General features: G+C 37.7%; 1 protein-coding gene across 1 annotated transcript in view; it reads left to right on the top strand.

Moving 5' to 3' along the window:
* The window catches only part of LOC135226256 (uncharacterized), a 476,135-nt gene that overhangs the window by 417,103 nt on the left and 39,032 nt on the right, over positions 1-20,000 (top strand). Inside the window, exon 5 of the mRNA XM_064265695.1 lies at positions 18,297-18,474. Coding sequence (XP_064121765.1) covers positions 18,297-18,474 — 178 coding nt within the window. The remainder of the gene's footprint in view (positions 1-18,296; positions 18,475-20,000) is intronic.

Genomic DNA, 20,000 nt, shown 5'->3' with positions numbered 1-20,000 from the left:
TATAGTTGTGTGAGATGTAAGATCATAAAGAAATTCAAATTCAATCTTGCTTGAGCACAACTCGACAACGTTAGATCGAGTCTAAATCAGAAATGAAAATGGAGAATTTGTAGCGTGGAGGCTGATATAATCCAACGGTCAGAGGGGTTACTAGATTTTGCCTTGGTATATTGCAGTTGAACATAGCTTTTTACGTGGAGTGAAACGCAGCCCTTTTATGGTGCAGCGGAACCCTGCTCTTTTCATGAGCAGTTAAATGCAGACTTTTATGATACGCAGTTAAAAATGACATTTTTTATTTATTTAGGTAAGCTCGGCATCATGTGACAGTATCACTTGTACATTACTTTCGTGATATGAACTCAATGTTATACGATATTTTAGATTTAAAAAATAGCAGTTTTAATTTGTTGACAGCTGCCTCTTTTAATAGTAAGTTTTTTATTGGTGCGTACTGTTTTACGTTGTTTACTTTTCTTTGCTGAACGCTGCCTCGTGTGTTAGTTGAAGCTTTTCAGGAGAATATGATGTCTTCGTCTTTATTTCGGTCGTTCGTCCATCAGGATGACTAGAGAGGACTCGGCTTTACGCTACCTTTTTTTTTGCAACATTTTTACATTTGTGTGATATCATTAGCCCAAGTCTAAACAAAATCACACAGGACTCTTTACCCAGTTCTATAAGAATGTGCTAATATTATGAATGATAAAACAATAGAAATTTTATTGCAAAAATGGCGACAACACTGACACTGCATCTGCTTCTCGTTTCTGCTTCTGCTTCTGCTGTCGATAGTAAAAAAAAGATAGTAATTGTAACAAACTGCTGAAAGAAACTGGGACGAAAAAGGAGGACGTTGATTGAAATGTTAGGGAACACCCCCGAATTCCAACAGCCGGAAAGGTCTCCAAAGGGATTTTCTCTCTCTCTCTCTCTCTCTCTCTCTCTCTCTCTCTCTTTCTCTCTCTCTCTCTCTCTCTGTTTACACGTTCAGAAGCCATGGGGCTTCGTTTCCCGAAACGCAAACAAGGAAACAAGCTACAGAGACAAATATCCTTCACAGAGATGAGGTCCAAAGCAGAGAAGGGGGACGGGGGGGGGGGGGGGGGTGTTGTGGATAGGGGGTGGGATGTAGTCAGATGAATCCTTCGTGAGGATTTAGAAGGTAAATGGCTCTATGAGCAAGAGCCCGTGCTGGCATAAGGCCAGCTTAATCAATAACAACAACGGTTAATGCCGATAAGACCAGCTCTCTCTCTCTCTCTCTCTCTCTCTCTCTCTCTCCCTTCATTGAAGTCTGATGAGAAGACTTTGTAATGGGCCTAATTAGCCTACATCCGTTAAGGGAAAAAAACGGGAATAGGGAAGAATATTGCTTAGCCCTTATGACTAAACAGACCGTATCTTAAAAACTTGACCAAACTTATCTGTAAGTTCTTATCTACCCCTTTCCTTTAGAACTTCCAGAACGTAGATTAGTATAATTACATATATATAATACATATGTATATGTGGGTTTATTTATATTTATATGTACGTATATGTGTATATATGCATATAAATGTGTGGGTGCTTAAAGGCACGGACTTGGAAGCACCCCTTGCCGGAGCCGCCTGGCTAATGTCCTTATCTAACCACGAGTCAGAAGGAACAATAGCCATAGATTACACACACACAGAGAGAGAGAGAGAGAGAGAGAGAGAGAGAGAGAGAGAGAGAGAGAGAGAGAGAGAGAGAGAGAGAGAGAGTCCCTCCCAGTGACTTGATAGAAGACGAGTTATGGCAAACAAAAGGGGGCGAACGATTCATGAGTTTGAGGGCGAAGAGACAGCTCCGGAGAGGGTCTAGGCGGTCTTCTTCTTCTTATTCTTCTTCTCCCTTTTGAGTGGCAGGAGATTAAGACTTCTTCCTCTTCTTCAGGAACCGTCATCAGGTGGGGAAGAGGGAGGAATGATAGCGAGTTACTTCGTTCTGACAGATCGTTCTGGAAAATGAAGGTGCGCTAATCATGCCAAGGACACCTGGAGAGGAAAGTCAGCTTTCACTTCAGAACTCGAAATGATTAACTTTTTATTTATATTTTTAACAAGTGAGATCTCTTCTTTCCGTATTTCCCTTTACCTTAACGTTAAATCTGATAAACACCATAATATTCTTTGGAAGCTGGAATTTCGAGTCGATGGCCCCTCTGATGGGCTTTATCCATATGAATAGGTTTCGTCTTCTGAATAATAATAATAATAATAAATTCAAATAGAATCAATCGCCTTGGTAAACAGTATCACAGTACTCAAGCTGAAAAAGATAATAGCGAATAAGGTGAGTTATAATCTATACATTGCCAATAGATTATAGTGCTTATGTATGGATTCTAGAGACATTGAAATTAAAATTATAATCTAAAGTTGCATTTGTCCAATAATATGCTATGATGGAATACTGGATGTGGGTGTTTGTGTGTGTGTGTGTGTATATATATATATGTGTGTGTGTATATATATATATATAATATATATATATATATATATATATAGAGGTATGGTATGATATATATATATTATATATATATATTATATATACGTATATATATATACACATATAGATTATATATATATATTATATAGATATATATATATATATATATATTATATATATATATATATGTACGCGTGTTTTCTCCGAACAAAATTCGTCCGTGCCATCGGATTATTTTGGTAAATGACCTGGCCCTCTTTCAAACCAAAGATAATAATAAAAAAATAAAAAAATAATAAATAATTCAAAAAAAAAGTTTATTCCAGCAACAAACTTGCAATCGTAGTATCCGTATGAAAAAATATCAGCCTGAACCGAACAAGCCTTTGTTTATTTTTCCCGACATCCTTTGAACGACGAAGGACGGAACTTTCGGAGTAGTGGCAGAACAACTCGACACGTGACACAACTGAAATGTGACACGCGACACGACTCGACGCGGAGGCAATGACGGCCTCCCCCGTCTCCGCTTTCGTTCGAGATGTCGGACAGCGGAGAAATATATTTTTCTGTCGTATCTGCCAGCTGGTTCCTCATCAAAAAAGGGGCTACACTGAGCTCAGGACATTTAAATAGAAATTGTTGTCGGTTTAATATGCGGGGGTGGGGGGGGTGGGGGGGGTGAGGTTAGGGTGGGGGCGTGGGGGAGACAGAGAGAGGGAGGGAAGGGTGATTAGAGGTGGGTGTGTGTGTGTGTGTGTGTATGTATGTATGTGAAGGGTTGACTGGCAGAACTGTCATAATATGGCTCTGATGTATAAAAGAATAAAGGAAATAATCGCCCCAGGGAGGTCTGTTTAGCCAAACACCCCCCCCCCCCCCCCCTCTCACTCCCCAGCCCTCTCTCTCTCTCTCTCCTCTCTCTCTCTCTCTGATGTATAAAAGCATAACTGAAATAATGGCCCTAGGAATCTCTCTCTCTCTCTCTCTCTCTCTCTCTCTCTCTCTCTCTCTGGTGTATAAAAGCATAAAGGAAATAATGGCCCTAGGAATCTCTCTCTCTCTCTCTCTCTCTCTCTCTCTCTCTCTCTCTCCGTACATACATTATGTATGGGACAGTTTGTGACCGCGTAATTCCCAGGGTATACTGAATTCAATTTTAATGGGTAATCTGTGACCTAATACATGAACACGTGTGTATTTATTTAGGCCTAACTCTCCCGCTCTCTGATTAGTATTCATTTTTAATGACATATTTGCATACATACACACACTTAGCCATACATGTTGTTTTACTTCAATTCCGAAAATTGAATTAACAAGTCGCCTCGTGACAATTCATATTTGGCTACAAAGGGCAAATGTGTCTACAATATATATATATATATATATTTATCTATATATATATATATATATATATTATATTACAGAGAGAGAGAGAGAGAGAGAGAGAGAGAGAGAGAGAGAGAGAGAGAGAGATAAACGGCAGTATGGGAATTTTCGTAAACGGTGAGATTGAATTCATTCACTTTATAATGTTTTCATATTTTTTATCTGTACAGAAATCACAATGGAAGTTGTAATTATGGCAAATTCATTTTCAGTCCGGAAAGAATAGTTTCGTATTTGTAAAGGATATTTTTCACTTTTAATTCGCAAGCGATACAAAAGTGCCTATTTGAATTTTTTTTTTATATACGTATCTTACTTTAATAATGGGTGTTATGTCTGTGTATATATTATGTTGTATTGATTGTTTTGAGGGGTACAATGCCCGAGGCTTTGAAACGGACCTGGTTAAAATCATCTTCAAATTGTTTACATAGATTGGAAAGGACGGTTGATGTGAATCTACTATAGTATTTATAATGCAAGTAATAAAGAAACCTTAACGCCTACCGGTAAATATGAATTCAGACATTATTGAGAGCAACAAAAATAGCTTGGCGCGCTTTGCAGTCGCAGCGCCGAATTGCAATGATGCGTCCTTTTGAAGCTTTTAACCCTTCGTTGATTGGAAATGTTATTGAAAAGGTTATTGCACCGCCATGGATGGAAAACAACGACTCCATGACAAAGCTTTTTCTCTGTAACGAACGGTTCCAAGTACGGTTGAGACCGTATTTATTTTATCATCATTTATTCATTTGCGTAACGAACGGTTTTAAGTAAGGTTGAACCCGTTTTCATATTTTATTTATTTAAGTGAGGTTGAAACCGGATTTATTTTTTAATAATTATTTATTTGTGAAACGAACGGTTTTAATTAAGGTTGAACCATTTTTAAATATTTTGATTTTATTTATTTATTTGTTTGTTTGTTTGTTATTGAGAATTCTAGGTATCTTGTCCACCTGATAGTTTTAGTTTATGAGGGCGTTTCAATTCATATTGAGCTGTTATTATTATTATTATTATTATTATTATTATTATTATTGTTGTTGTTGTTGTTGTTGTTGTTGTTTTTGTTGTTGAATACAGCAGTCCTTTTGATACTTATGGAAATATTAATAGTCAACATATATTATTATTATTATTATTATTATTATTAGTAGTAGTAGTAGTAGTAGTAGTAGTAGTAGTAGTAGTAGTAGTAGTATTGCAAATTGAAAAGGGCTTTAATTACAAAAACATTTCAATTTTCTTTCCTTTCTTCTCTGAAGAAAGAGAAAATGTCATTGTTCATGCCTATAAATCTTCATTATTCAACTCTTGAACAGTTTGTCTCCCGAATGGTTTGAACGTGATTGGTCATTATTGATTATTATTATTATTGATTTTTTTTTTTTTTTTTTTTTTTTTTTTTTTTTTTTTGCTCTATCACAGTCCTCCAATTCGACTGGGTGGTATTTATAGTGTGGGGTTCCGGGTTGCATCCTGCCTCCTTAGGAGTCCATCACTTTTCTTACTATGTGTGCCGTTTCTAGGATCACACTCTTCTGCATGAGTCCTGGAGCTACTTCAGCCTCTAGTTTTTCTAGATTCCTTTTCAGGGATCTTGGGATCGTGCCTAGTGCTCCTATGATTATGGGTACGATTTCCACTGGCATATCCCATATCCTTCTTATTTCTATTTTCAGATCTTGATACTTATCCATTTTTTCCCTTTCTTTCTCTTCAACTCTGGTGTCCCATGGTATTGCGACATCAATGAGTGATACTTTCTTCTTGACTTTGTCAATCAACGTCACGTCTGGTCTGTTTGCACGTATCACCCTATCCGTTCTGATACCATAGTCCCAGAGGATCTTTGCCTGAACGTTTTCTATCACTCCTTCAGCTTGGTGCTCGTACCACTTATTACTGCAAGGTAGCTGATGTTTCTTGCACAGGCTCCAGTGGAGGGCTTTTGCCACTGAATTATTATTATTATTATTATTATATTAAAACGATGATTCTATAAGTAACATTTCAACTGAGCAATAACTTTGGTTTTTTTTCCTGAGCAACGAGGAAAAAATGCATAATATCGTTAGCAGAGCCATTGAACAAACAAACCTGCAAGTGGGTTATATTGAAGCGAAATTAATTTTTTCAGTGCTTCTCGTGGCAAAGGTCACGAAAAGCGTGTAACATAGTGTTTTTTTTTTTTTTTTATGGTGTGCTGTTGGGGAAAGGGTGTGGTCCCCTACATTTTTTTTTTTAGATTTTTGCCTCGTACTTTGTGCCAAGCAAAGCAAGGTGTGATCCGACCTCCAGCTAACTCTTGGCGGGTGCTAAAATCTACGGCCAAATAGCGTGTTGTTTCACCAATGAAAATTAAAATCAATATGCTATATTATATTAGGAATAATTTTTTTTTTTCTGTTTAACATGCACATCCTCATTATTTTACATTTTCATTCTAATAAATAAGTCATAAGTATCCTATCCTAAAATTCCTGTATCTGTAACTCAACGCGAAACACCTTTTTTAGACCTTTTTTGGCTTTCCTAGCCAACCCTCCCCCCCTCCACACACAATAGCAACAATAACAACAAAATAGTTGGTAGGCTTACTCCCCGAGGGAGCGAAAATTCATTAAAAGACATCATATTGTATATAATTATTGCTTATGTGATACAGGCTTAATGTATAATTTGCTTCAGCTCTGCAACCATTGCAGAGAAATTTGAATATTGGCGACAGTATTGAGTCCGGATTTAATTTTACTACAGATATAGAATATCTTTTAATCTTGTCATTAATATACTGTACATCCTACTTCTTAATGAACTCAATATTCTTTGGAAGCTTGAATTTCAAGTGAATGACCCCTGTGGGAATGTTCCATGTGAATAGGGTTCATCCTTTGAATAGTAATGATAATAATCTTACTATAATGGGCATAATGTCTGTCCGTCTGTCATTCAATGATGGCCAAATGGTTGGTCTGATGGGCAAGAAACTTGGCAGGGTTATAGTGGGGACCCCTAAGATGGTTTATAATGGGGTTTCATCCTACCTCACCCCGCCACCCCCTCCGAAGGGGGTGGGGGGTGAGAAGGGATTCCCTGAAACGGAGCTGGTTCTGCCCGTGAACCGAGGCTGGTTACGCCCGTAGACTTAGTTACTTTACGAATTTTCATACATAATTTCTGTATACATGTTTGCTAGTAAATAATAATTGTGCCTTCAATTTTGTCACCATACGACGAATTTTACCTCCCCGGTGCAGAGTTTAATGGTTTGTTTGTATGGTGCTTTTACGTCGAGAGTGAACTTCTATCACCAGAAGAGTGTAATGGTAAACACTGCGACTTATCGTACACATATCACACACATGTTAGTGACCTATCAGCAGTTCTAACCAGTACTCATAAAATCATCATAGAATTATCGAGCTATTGCCAAAGCTTCGCCGTCAACTCGTTGTCGTGGACTTGTATCCAACCAGTTCGTGTTATGTTTGCGATATGTATGCGATAAGTTTCCGAAACGTGCTTTGTGTGACGCCACAGCTTTTGGCCGAATAATCACTCCGTTTTCTGTAGTCAGCGCTTGGATGATGAGTCCCTCATTTACATCATTATTGCACAGCTCCCTCTCAGGTATCTGTTGTATTTAGGGGTGGGGTTCCTCCCCCCCCCCACCCCTTCCTCTTCGCCGTCTCATGCATTTAATGAGCTGCCACTGTTATACCTCGTCTTGCATATACTGTCCTGTTGCAGTTGCATTTCGTGAATATAGATTCTTGCTTTTATCAATTTTTTTTTTATTCACTTCATACATTAAGTATTTATATATTATAATATATATATATATATATTTATATATATATATATGTGTGTGTGTGTGTGTGTGTGTGTGTGTGTGTGTGTGTGTGTGTGTGTGTGTGTGTGGTGTTTGAGAGACAGAGAGAGCTCAAACTGTATTTCCGTTCGAGGCGAAATTATTTAAGACACCGTTTCAAACCTGTAAGGCTTCTGTCCTCTCAAGTAGTGTATTGGCACCTGGTGGTCAGTTGAATTTGGTGGGTTATAGCCACGGACGAAACGAGCTTGTTTCTATGAACATGATTCCAAAATAAGTGCTGGTATTCGGTAGACTAATATCTAAAAGGGTCATCGCTTGTAAGACTAACATTTTGATAATAATAATAATAATAATAAATTATTATTATTATTATTATTATTATTATTATTATTATTATTATTATTATTATTTTACGAAGGTTGAGCTAAATTTTTTCATGTTTGCAGAACAATAAGGAATAACCAGAGAATTAGAGAGAGGGACAAAAGGTTAAGCTTCAAGAATATGCATATTGAATGAGAGAACAAAAGGATAAAAGAACGAAAAGGAGGAGAACAATTGGAATACAAAATGAAAGAACAAGAGGAAATAACGAACGGTCGAGATGAAAGAACGCGGATAAAAAGTTGATAAAGCAAAGAATATAACAGAAGAAATCGGAATGAAAAGAATAAAGATAATAGAAAAATGTGAATAAAGAACCACGCGGCAAGTGGTATGAACACGAGAATAAGACGAGACAGTTGATAACGCAGAAATGAAATAAGAGAAGAAAATGAGTAAAAAGTTAAACCAAAAAAATATTGAATGCGGATGAGAGATTCCACATTGAGAACAGATGGCTCTCTCTCTCTCTCTCCTCTTCTTCCCTCTTCTTCTCCTCTCCTCTCTCCTTCCTCCCTCCCTTCCTCCGGAAACATAATTTTAAGTGGCGCTAAGACGCATACAATCGTCACTACTTCGGTCATTGCCTGGATGGGTAACCGACAAGTGATGGTAATTTTTACCGCAATTTTATCTATCAGCGGAAGCAACATCGACCTTGTTCAGTACTTGGATGGGTCAGTGTTTGGGGGATGGCAAGATTTATGAATTACGTTATTCTTAGTAAATCCACCTTGTAATTTCCTCTTGATGATTTATTCAGTGTAAGTGTACCCTTTTAATTGCTAATGAATAGTTTATTCGATACAGATTCAGTTATGATCATTTATATGCTATTCGATGCAAGTCAGACATTTGGTTACCTCTGAATTGATTTCGCTGTCATTATAAACCAGGCGACTGAATTACTTAATGATATCTTTATTTTGGATCAATTCACCGAATATTACAGAATGTATATATAAAAACAATTCTTGAACACAGCATGATGTTTGAATGTAATATACACACAGATACCACATTAGCAGAAGCCGCGATTTGGCAAAAAAAAAAATAAATAAATAAAATAAAATAAAAACACACACACACACACACACACACACACACACTCACACACACACACACACACACCATAAAACAATGAATAAAAATTGCGCCGAAGTTTCTCCGGCACAGTCGAATCTTCTGTACAGCGTATAAAGCTTTATAGACTGTGGCCCATGAAACTTCAGCCTCGGCCCGATGGTGGTCTGTCCTATAGCGTAGCCAGACGCACGATCATGACTAACTTTAACCTTAAATAAAATCAATACTGCTAGGGCTAGAGGGCTGCAATTCGGCATGTTTGATGCTTTGACGGTGGGTGATCAACATACCAATTTGCTGCCCTCTAGCCTCAGTAGATTTCAAGATCCGAGGGCGGACAGAAAAAAAAAGTGCGGACGGGAAGGCAAAGCCATCTCAATAGCTTTCTTTTACAGAAATCTAAAAGGTCCTGCCAATACCAGAAGGAGAACTTTGGAGGAATTTCCTCAGTCAGTGAGAGAGAGAGAGAGACCTCTCACTCCATATCTCCTCCAACTTTTGAAGTGGGGTTTAGGTGCCTGCAGAGGACCAGACTACGAGATACTGGCGGATGGGGAAAGAAATAACGTTTCGAGGGAGGAGGGGCCGAAAAACGTTTCAAACCCATTGATGGTCTGAATGGGGTCATTTTTGGAACTTGGGGTTGCAGGCTGGAGAGGAGATGGGAATGTATTTTTTCTTGCCACACATATGCTGAATATATATATGTATGTATCTATCTATCTATCTATCTATCTATCCATCTATCTATCTATCTATCTGTCTATATATATATATATATATATATATAGAGAGAGAGAGAGAGAGAGAGAGAGATCCAAACTTTCCCAGTACTGTTTGCTGGACAATAGCTTGCCATCGAACTATCTCCCTAATGTCTGCATGGTGCTTCACAAAGAGAGCACGGTGATAGCTTGCATGCAAACTTTCCCCTGCAGTTGTCAACACGAAGAAAGCACGGTGATAGCTTTGCCTGCAAACTTTCTCTTGCTGTTGTCAACACGAAGAAAGCACGGTGATAGCTTTGCCTGCAAACTTTCTCTTGCTGTTGTCAACACGAAGAAAGCACGGTGATAGCTTTGCCTGCAAACTTTCTCTTGCTGTTGTTAACACGAAGAAAGCACGGTGAAAGCTTTCATGCTAGCTTTTTCCCGGACGTTTTCGGTACAAACAAAACTCACACTGAAGTCATTAACTGTTCAGCACCTAATTTCAATAAGACAGGGCTCTCTCCCTCTCTCTCTCTCTCTCTCTCTTTCTCTTCAATGTCCCTCGCGCGTCTCCTTTATGGGGCAATCTCCATTTAAGGCAGAGGCCGTTTGACTCTTGGGAAAAGATAAGCTTCCTGGATATACAACTGTTTCCAGCTGATGGTCAGATGGTTACGATTATTGCGTCCTCTGTTATTAGGAGCTTTGGGGGTTGGGGGGGAGGGGGTTTCTGTGCAGTTTGCAAAGCAGGAATTCCATGATTTCTGTTATTTTTTTGTATATAATGAAGATGATGCCTGAGATATCTTGCAATTCTCGAAAAAAAAAAAAAAAAAAAAAAAACAGAGACTACTGCAGCATAATAGACACCTCAGGCACCATCTTCATTATAAAAAAAATGTCTAGTTATGCTGCAGTACAGTGTGTGTCTTTTTTTTTTAAGAATTGCAAGATATCTGCCTTTTCGAAGTGTCACAGAATTACTGTTTTCCGAGAATTGCAAGACGTCTGCAATTTCTAAGTGTCACAGAATTCCTGTTTTTTTTTTTTTTTTTTTTTTTTTTTTTTTTTTTTTTTTTTTTTTTTTTTTTGAGAATTGCAAGATATCTGCCTTTCGAAGTGACACAGAATTACTGTGTTTTCTCAGAATTGCAAGATGTCTGTCATTTCCAGGTTTTACGAATTCCTGTTTTCTGGGAAATGCAAGATGTCTGCCATTTCTGAGAATTGCAAGATATCTGCCTTTTCGAAGTGTCACAGAATTCTCGTGTTTATTTTTTCTTCTTTTTTTTCTTTATAACTCAAGACGTCTGTTTTTTCGAAGTGTCACAGAATTCTTGTATTTCCGAATAATTACAAGATCCCTTTTATTTTCTGTTTGTATTTTGTGAAAGGGTCTTTTATTTGTATCATTAGATGTGTTAGTGTCTCCCGTGTGCTTAATATTTAAAGGTTTCTTCTGTGATTTCCATATATTTTTTTATCGCAAAATGTCTGTGATTTCTGTATTTCATTACATAAAAGGAGTTTGGAAATAGATGTGCTTTATTCATTGCGAGACGTCTTAGCTTTCTGTCTGTTATATACGAGTAGGCACCTGTGTTGAGCGTGTGTTTTGTGTTGTAACGTGATTGTATTTTCTGTATGTGTTGTGCAAAGTGTGTCTTGAGTTTTATTTGTATATTTTATTACATAGTTTTCGGGAATTTTATGCCTGTATTTCCCGTAAGTCTTGGATTCAAGGTTGGTATTGTTATGGAAATACTGGCATGCTTCTCATTGCCCATGCAAAGCCTTGGGTACAGTGGTACTTACGGAGGTTCCAACTTCTTTTATGACTCTTGTGGCTTAGTTTGCAACGTTATTGCCTTTCAACTTATAGACCAGGGGTCGATCCTCATGTGAGACGAGAATTTGTTACTGTTCAACTCGTGATATTGTGCTAATTATTGTTACACACAAGTGTATATATATATATGTATAATATATATATTATATATATATATATATATATATATATTATATATATATATATATATATATAAAATTTAAAAAATAAAAAATTTCCAGAAAACTGCGAAGTTGGGGAGAACCGAAATGTCAACAAACATTTCTTAGAAACCCCCATGAATTAAATAAGGTGTATACCTCCATTTCAATAAAAACTAATAAAAAGCGGCATTCGTTCTTTGCCGAAGGAGGGACGAGTTTGTGAGTCAAAGTCTAAGCAACCCCCCCCCCCCCCCCCCCCCCCCCCCCCCCCCCCACCACCAAAAAAAAAAAAAAAAAAAAAAAAAAAAAAAAAAAAAAAAAAAAAACAAAAAAAAAAAAAAAAAACGAAAAGCCAAAAAATTTTTTTATGGGAAATTTGGAAAGTCTTGGCTTATGGCACCTTCAGGGAATAGGAATGGCCCAGGAGTAATCAGTGTCCTGTTCGGGTCTAACTCGAGAGAAATGCTTATTCACCACCCTGGTCAAATTCTCTCTCTGTCGCCCCACCCACCCCCCCTTCCCCCCCCTTCTCTCTCCCCCCCCTCCCTCCTTTTTTTTTTTTTTTTTTTTTTTTTTTTTTTTTTTTTCAAGAAATTGGAAATGGATTTTGGATTTTGTCGTCTCCATCAGCCAAAGCGATTTCGGAATCATTTTTGGGCGGGAGGAAAAGAACGTCTAATCTATTTTTACCCCCTTCGAAACTTCCCGTCCAAGGTTTCTGCAAGAGTTGAACTTCCCGAGAAAGAGGGATATATATAATGTTTCATTCTCTTTCGCGGCGTTTTAATTATTTACTCGTTTATTGATTTTGCTAGAGAGAGCGATCTGGAGAATTGGGTTTCGATTTTTTTTCTGAGCGACGATTCGTGCTGTGGAGGAAAGCGCCTCAGTGGCGGTGTGGTCGGTGTGGTGTTGGCGTAATATCTCACCTTTATATTTACTAACAAAAGTATGTATACAGAAATTATGTATGATAAATTCGTAAAGTAACTAAGTTTACGGGCATAATCAGCCCCGTTTCAGTGAATCCCTTATCACCCCCACCCCCTTCGGAGGGGGGGAGAGGTAGGATGAAACCCCATTATAAACCATCTTAGGGTTCCCCACTATAACCCTGCCAAGTTTCATGCTCATCGGGCTAGCCGTTTGGCCGTGATTGAATGACAGACGGACGGACAGACATAATGCCCATTATAGTAAGATTTTTTTTTTCAGCTTGATTGACCTTAAATCTCATTTTGGAGTCAAAAGCGAGAATTTCTTTGAAAAATTATTTTGGCAGAATGCAGATTTAATTATTTGTTCGTTCATCCCTTTGATTTGATTGAATTTAAGTAAGTCGCTAATTATTGATAAATATTACTGTAGTAACATACCTTCCTGCTCTTATACGTCTTGTGTTTCTAGTTACCGTTCCCATTACTCGGCTGACGTTGATTTCCACGCTTCCTGTCTGCAAATCAACCGTGAGAAAACGTAATATTCGTGTTGGTGGTAATAAGAAACATCAAAGAGCTCCCCAAGCCAATATTGTCCCCAATTAAAAACACACACACAAACACACAACTTGCAACACTGCTCTTCCCATAATGTTACTCAAGAATTCTTGGTTCACCCCTCGACCACCTTCAGGAGACCCGTGGCCGAGCTATAATAGCAGGACATATATACCCTCGTCCAGGACCCTCCCTCAGTGACCCAATTAATCATATGGGAAGGGTCGACCAATCAAGGCTTGGTGTGTTGACCAATCACATCTAGTCATGTATTCTGATTTACCTCTCTCTTGCATAGACAGTATAGCGCGTCTTGAACTTTTTCATCGTCTTTGTTGGTTGCATGAGTTCAGAGGTTCACACCAAGCCACTTATCACTTAAGGCCTCCGTGGCGTGGTCTGTATGGTGTTGGCGTATCACCTCGGTGACCGCGAGTTCGATTCTCGGGCATTCCACTGAGGGGGTTAGAGATGTGTATTTCTGGTGATAGAAGTTCACTCTCGACGTGGTTCGGAAGTCACGTAAAGCCGTTGGTCCCGTTGCTGAAGAACCACTGGTTCCATGCAACGTAAAAACACCATACAAACAAACACTTAAGGCAGGTTTAATTTAAGCCAAGAAACCAACCATTGCAATGATTATCCTTTCACAATTTCTCACTGAACAAGTGAAGACTAACTTACGAAACGTTTGTTCATAAGTACACAATGTCAACGTTCCCAGTGAAAGTGTTTTGGAAATTCACTTCGTCCGCTTTTAACCGAAAGGGGAAAACGCCTCGTAAATAAATAAATGAATTAATAAATAGATTAAGTGAAATGAAATGCGCCAAATATCGCGCAAAAATAATTCCATACCACCAGCATCGAAAACTACGCCACTCCTGGAACACGTATTCATTCCAATACCTCATTACACTCGCCAGACCACCATCATTAAAGCCCTCGACCTGGGATTCCCGTTCTGTTGGGATATCCCAGGGATTATAATAATGAATTTGAATTCCCCGTCCGCCGATTCTGGCTCTGCTCCTTTTTTCATATATATATAAAGCTCGTATGACTAATTTGCATATTAAATTCCCAGCTCAGTAATTCAGACTTGGCTGTGACTTGATCCCTTAAGTAGTTTGTCACATCTGTGGGGAGGGGAGAGGATTGTTAAAAGTGGCTATCATTATTATATTATTATTATTATTATTATTATTATTATTATTATTATTATTTATTATCGCTCTGTTTGCCGCCAAGTTTCATTTGTTTAATATCCTTTTAATCTGTTTCGTGTGTAGATGCCATGATACGGATGATAATTGGACTGTTATTATTATTATTACTATTATTATTAGTTAGAAATAAATCCATAGATGGTAAATGTATAATGTATAAGACGTTTCTGGACGTAGTATGTAAATTTCTCACATTTTTTTACTTAATTGGGAACCGCAGTGAAAGGTTCAATCTCTCTCTCTCTCTCTCTCTCTCTCTCTCTCTCTCTCTCTCTCTCTCTCTCTCTCTCTCTCTCTCTCTCTAACACACACACATTATATAGGTTTACATATATGTAAGTCATATCACATTACCGTGATTCATATACATATATCGAGCTACAAATGTCCTTTAATATCTAATTCGCTCTACCTCGGAATTAATATATTTTCATGTATGCTTAACCGAAGGGGAATCTTTTAGGCGATAACAGAATTGCCGGCTGACGGGCACTAACCATCGCCACCTTCAAATCCAGGACGACAGTGAAGCCTTAACCCACCCCGCCACCGTAAGAGGATATAAGTTTAAGCTGCCTCCCACCTCAAATACCTGTAGCACTCAGGTATTCGTAGTTTTGGAGACTGCATCAAACCCCCTCGTCCTCGGTAAAGCGTTGTAGTGCTTTTATCCGCACGTAGCCATTATATAAGGCTTCACTGTCGTCCTGGATTTGAAGTTGTCGATGGTCCGTGCCCGTCAGCCGGCAAATCTATTATCGCCTAAAAAATTCTCCTTCGGTTAAACATATATGAAAATATATTAATTCCGAGGTAGAGCGAATTAGATATTAAAGGACATTTGTAGCTCGTTATATACATATATGTGTGTGTGTATACACATACGTATATACAAATCCCATCTGATGCGACAATGCTCTCCGTCTAACTGTTAAAAATTATCTAGTTACTCTCTCTCTCTCTCTCTCTCTCTTTCTCTCTCTCTCTCTCTCTCTCTCTCTTCTCTCTTATCCCTGACTCATCACCAACGATAATTTCAAGACTGACATCTTAATCTTGGCAGTATCACAAGATAATGGACTATCTCGAAATACCGCCCCTCGGTAATTTTGTTGAATATAATATTCTAACATATGGTATAATCGTGTGGAATTATTGTGCTGTTGTAATAGAGGCTGGGTAATGAATTGCTCTAGTTGCCCTGGTTTTGCTGTAATGGGATTCATTTGCCAACACTTGCTCTGGAGCTGAAGTTGTATATATATATATATATATATAATTCCAGAGCAAGTGTTGGTAAATAAATATCATTACATAATCAGCTCTTGTACATCAGTTCATATATATATAATATATATTATATTATTATTATCTATATATATATATATATATATATAATATATTTACACGCGTATGTGTTTATGTTAAGTAATTTTCTTTCCCTTATCCTTCTCATGCCATCTATCCAGCTCTTCGTAGGCCTTTCTCTTCTCCTCCTCCTCCCCCCTACCTCCTGCCCCACCTCCATTCTTCTCACGGTACTAGAACATCTGAATCTGCTAACTCTACGTATCTGCACATTTCTAGCCCTTTTTCAAAGAGTTCGTTGGTTATCACAGTTATATCAAATTCCAAAGAGTATTCGTTGAGCATTATATATTCTACAAGGGGTATTATATTCCTTCTGTGGGTTTCATGGGAAACGTCGTTCCCAGTGACAACTCGATGAGCAAAGATCGGTAAGAGACACTCTTCAATTCTCTTATTCATAAACGAAATAAGTAGTCACAATTCTCATATTCATGAACGAAATAACTAGTCACAATCACAATACGGGTTTTGAAACCATAAAATCGTTGTTGAAATCTTTTCATATCAAACTGGACTTTTACTATAATACCACTAAATGGAATGTTAATAAAAAAATAAAAGAAAAAATGGCCCTAAGGAAACAAACATCATCTTACTATACTTTAATGGGCGTTATGTCTGTCCGTCCGTCTGTCATTCAATCACGGCCAAACGGCTGGTCCGATGGGCATGAAACTTGGCAGGGTTATAGTGGGAACCCCCAAGATGGTTTATAAGGGGGTTTCTTCCTACCTATCCCCCTCCCCTTCGAATGGGGTGGGGATGAGAAGGGATTCCCTTAAACGGATCTGGTTCTGCTCGTGAAACGGGGCTGGTTATGCCCGTAGACTTAGTTACCTTACGAATTTGTTTTCATTCATAATTTCTGTATGTATATGACTTATCATTTGGAAAAGAACACTATACGGTAAACATCAATGACATAATAGTTAAAATAAACATCAGTGAGTCACTTATAGGAAGCTGTAGATGAATATGCTTTCAGTAAGGATTGGTAAATTGCTAGTATATAAAACGCCGTGATCTTGAATACATCAAAAATTGTTTGTAGAAGCGCGAAATGTTCCATATTCCACATGCGGAGCTGCTTTGTTTAAGACATCGAGCAACGCGAACCTATTTTAAGGGCCACGGAAGACGGGTAAAATTGGCTATATATTTTTGGATCCCATTTTAAAGAAGACGAACTCTACCAAGTCTCAGACTCCTGGCGGTAGTTGATGGACCCGGTGTCTGCTAATTGCCGGCGGTTTGTAAATGCCTTTTGGTATGGGTCATGCTTCTTCTGAAAACGAAGCCATTATTGTCTCGAGAGGATCAGAGGCACTTTTAGAAATATAAGGCTCTTCTGTTATCTGTTCTTCATTTACATGAGAATTTTTGTCGATATATATATATATATGTATGTGCGTGTGTGTATGTACATATATTTAATACATAATTCATATTAGCATATATATAATATATATATATATATATATATATATATATATATATATATATATATATATATATATAAATATGCCTATATTTACGTACATATTTCATGTTAGGTTTTATATATATATATATATATATATATATATATATATATATATATATATATATATATATATATACTGCTCTCTTGACACACATCTTCATTGCGGTATAAATTTGATCAAATCACAAGTATTATTTGTCTGAACATTTATGTAACCTACTAGCTGACCAACCTTGTGCTGCCTGAGAAAACTGAATGACAACCGATAAACTCTCTCTCTCTCTCTCTCTCTTTCTCTCCTGGAATGATAGTTGCTCTTGTTACATCGCCCAGTCTTTTTTGACATCTTAGTCACCTCTTCTCAAACTCCCATTCCTATCAGGGCAGAACTGGGACTTGAAGGGCATCGGGAGTGTCACTATTCATCTCAGCGACCTCGAAAACTATATAGATTAGACAATAATATCTGTCGTTTTCGGATATTCTTACGTTTCACCCCCCAGTGAAATCTTAACCAAACAGTATTCTTTTCCAGTTGGGAAGTCATATGTATACCAAGTTTGGTTGAAATTGCTCAGTGCATTTCAGAGTTATGCTGGAACATACATATATGCATACATCCATTTATATGTGTATGTATATATAATATATATATATATATATATATATATATATATATATATATATATATATATATACTATATATATATATATAATATAAATGAGAACATAGGGCTATGTCCATCATGACAAATCATCATAGATCATCATCGCCATTTAGTAATTGCTTGTGTTAAGGAGCCACAGGTTGAACTACCCTTCCTCTTTCCGCAGATGTTGATGTGGAGGGAGCGGATGCCCTATCCGCAGAATGTCGTCCGCAACGTGGCGCGCAAGAACTGCGGAACGGAGTGGGTGTTCCTGGCGGACGTCGACATTGTTCCTTTATTCCTGGTCTGTCGGACGGACTGGCCACCTTCCTCGCCACCAAGCCCGCAGTCAGTTGCAAAAAGTAAGTTTTCGCCCCATTTGAAGGAACATTCATGTGGTTATATATATATATATATATATATATATATATATATATATATATATATATATTATCTAATAAAAGGAGCCCATACACCAAAACCAAAAATGTAGAGAGAAAAGTACTATATTTCAGAGACTGCTGTCTCTCTCTTCAGGTATATGAATGAGAAAAGTTTACAGAAAAGGTGATCTATACCAAGAGATTCGTCCACAAGTAAGCCAACTTAGGTCACCCCCGCTGATAATCTTCCTTTAATCTTCTTAAAAAAAAAAAAAGGGGGGGCGGGTTTTTCTTGGGGTTGGGGGGTTTGAATGAACACTGCGTCGACGATGTCCGATGTCCAGTTCCCTTTTGAGATGTTCATTACCTGCTTCTCTTTTATTAAGGCCGATTCCATCATTTGACTCTTGTACCGGCAGTTGCTGCTATAAATTACACGTGACATATTCCAGTTTATTCTATGGTTATGTTCATTTATATGGTTGAAAATAGCCGAGTTCTGTTGTCCATACCTAACTGACCGTTTGTGTTGTATTAATCTCTGGGGAAGTGATTTACCTGTAAATCCGATGTAAGATTGGTCACAGTCCTGGCATGGGATCTCATATACCCCAGAGTCTTTGGGCGATGTTTTTTTTAGGCACTTTTTCTCCCAGTCACATCAAACATTCGGAAGACTTTTGTCACAAATTCAGAGAAGCACATATACCACTTCACAACATAAAACTTTTAAGCCTTGACGTAGACTCCCTATTCACAAAAGTACCAGTATAGGACGTTCTTCAGTTTTTAAGGGAAAAATTATCCCCCTATTCAGATCATTTCCCTTTGGCACTTGACAAAATAATAAAGTTAGTTGAATTATGTGCATCTAATAACGTATTTTCATTCGGGGAATCATTCTACAAGCAAAAATTCGGGTGTAGTATGGGTAGTCCTTTAAGTCCTATTTTAGCCAATCTGTACATGGAATACTTTGAAACTACAGTAATAAATGCAATAAAACCCAAAAACATGCTGTGGATGAGATACGTGGATGACATACTAACATTTTGGGATAATAAGTGGGGTAATTTTAATGAATTCCTCTCAAAATTAAACGCATTAGTGCCCAGCATCAAATTTAAGTTGAATGGGAAACAGACAACAAAATTCCTTTTCTTGATGTTTTAATAATCAGAGACACGACAGAATACAAATTTACCATATACAGAAAACCAACGTTCTCACTTTCATATATTCACTACTTTAGCTATCATGACAATACTATCAAGATAGGTCTAGCTAGCAACCTATTCTTAAGAGAGCCTTACGAATTTGTTCCCCAGATTTCCTGGAAAAAGAATTTGAACTAATTCGCAAGCAACTTTCATCTTTAAAGTATCCTGACCATATAATTGAGAAAGCAATTCAAAAGCAAACGTAATTTTTTACCGACCCCCTAAAGACAAGACCAGAGACACACCCAACAATAAAATAAAAATTCCCCACCTGGAGACGATTAA

This window comes from Macrobrachium nipponense, chromosome 14, assembly GCF_015104395.2.
Source record: "Macrobrachium nipponense isolate FS-2020 chromosome 14, ASM1510439v2, whole genome shotgun sequence".
NCBI classification, from domain to species: domain Eukaryota; kingdom Metazoa; phylum Arthropoda; class Malacostraca; order Decapoda; family Palaemonidae; genus Macrobrachium; species Macrobrachium nipponense.
Note: the sequence above shows the minus strand (reverse complement) of the source record. Positions and strands in the feature narration are given on the sequence as shown.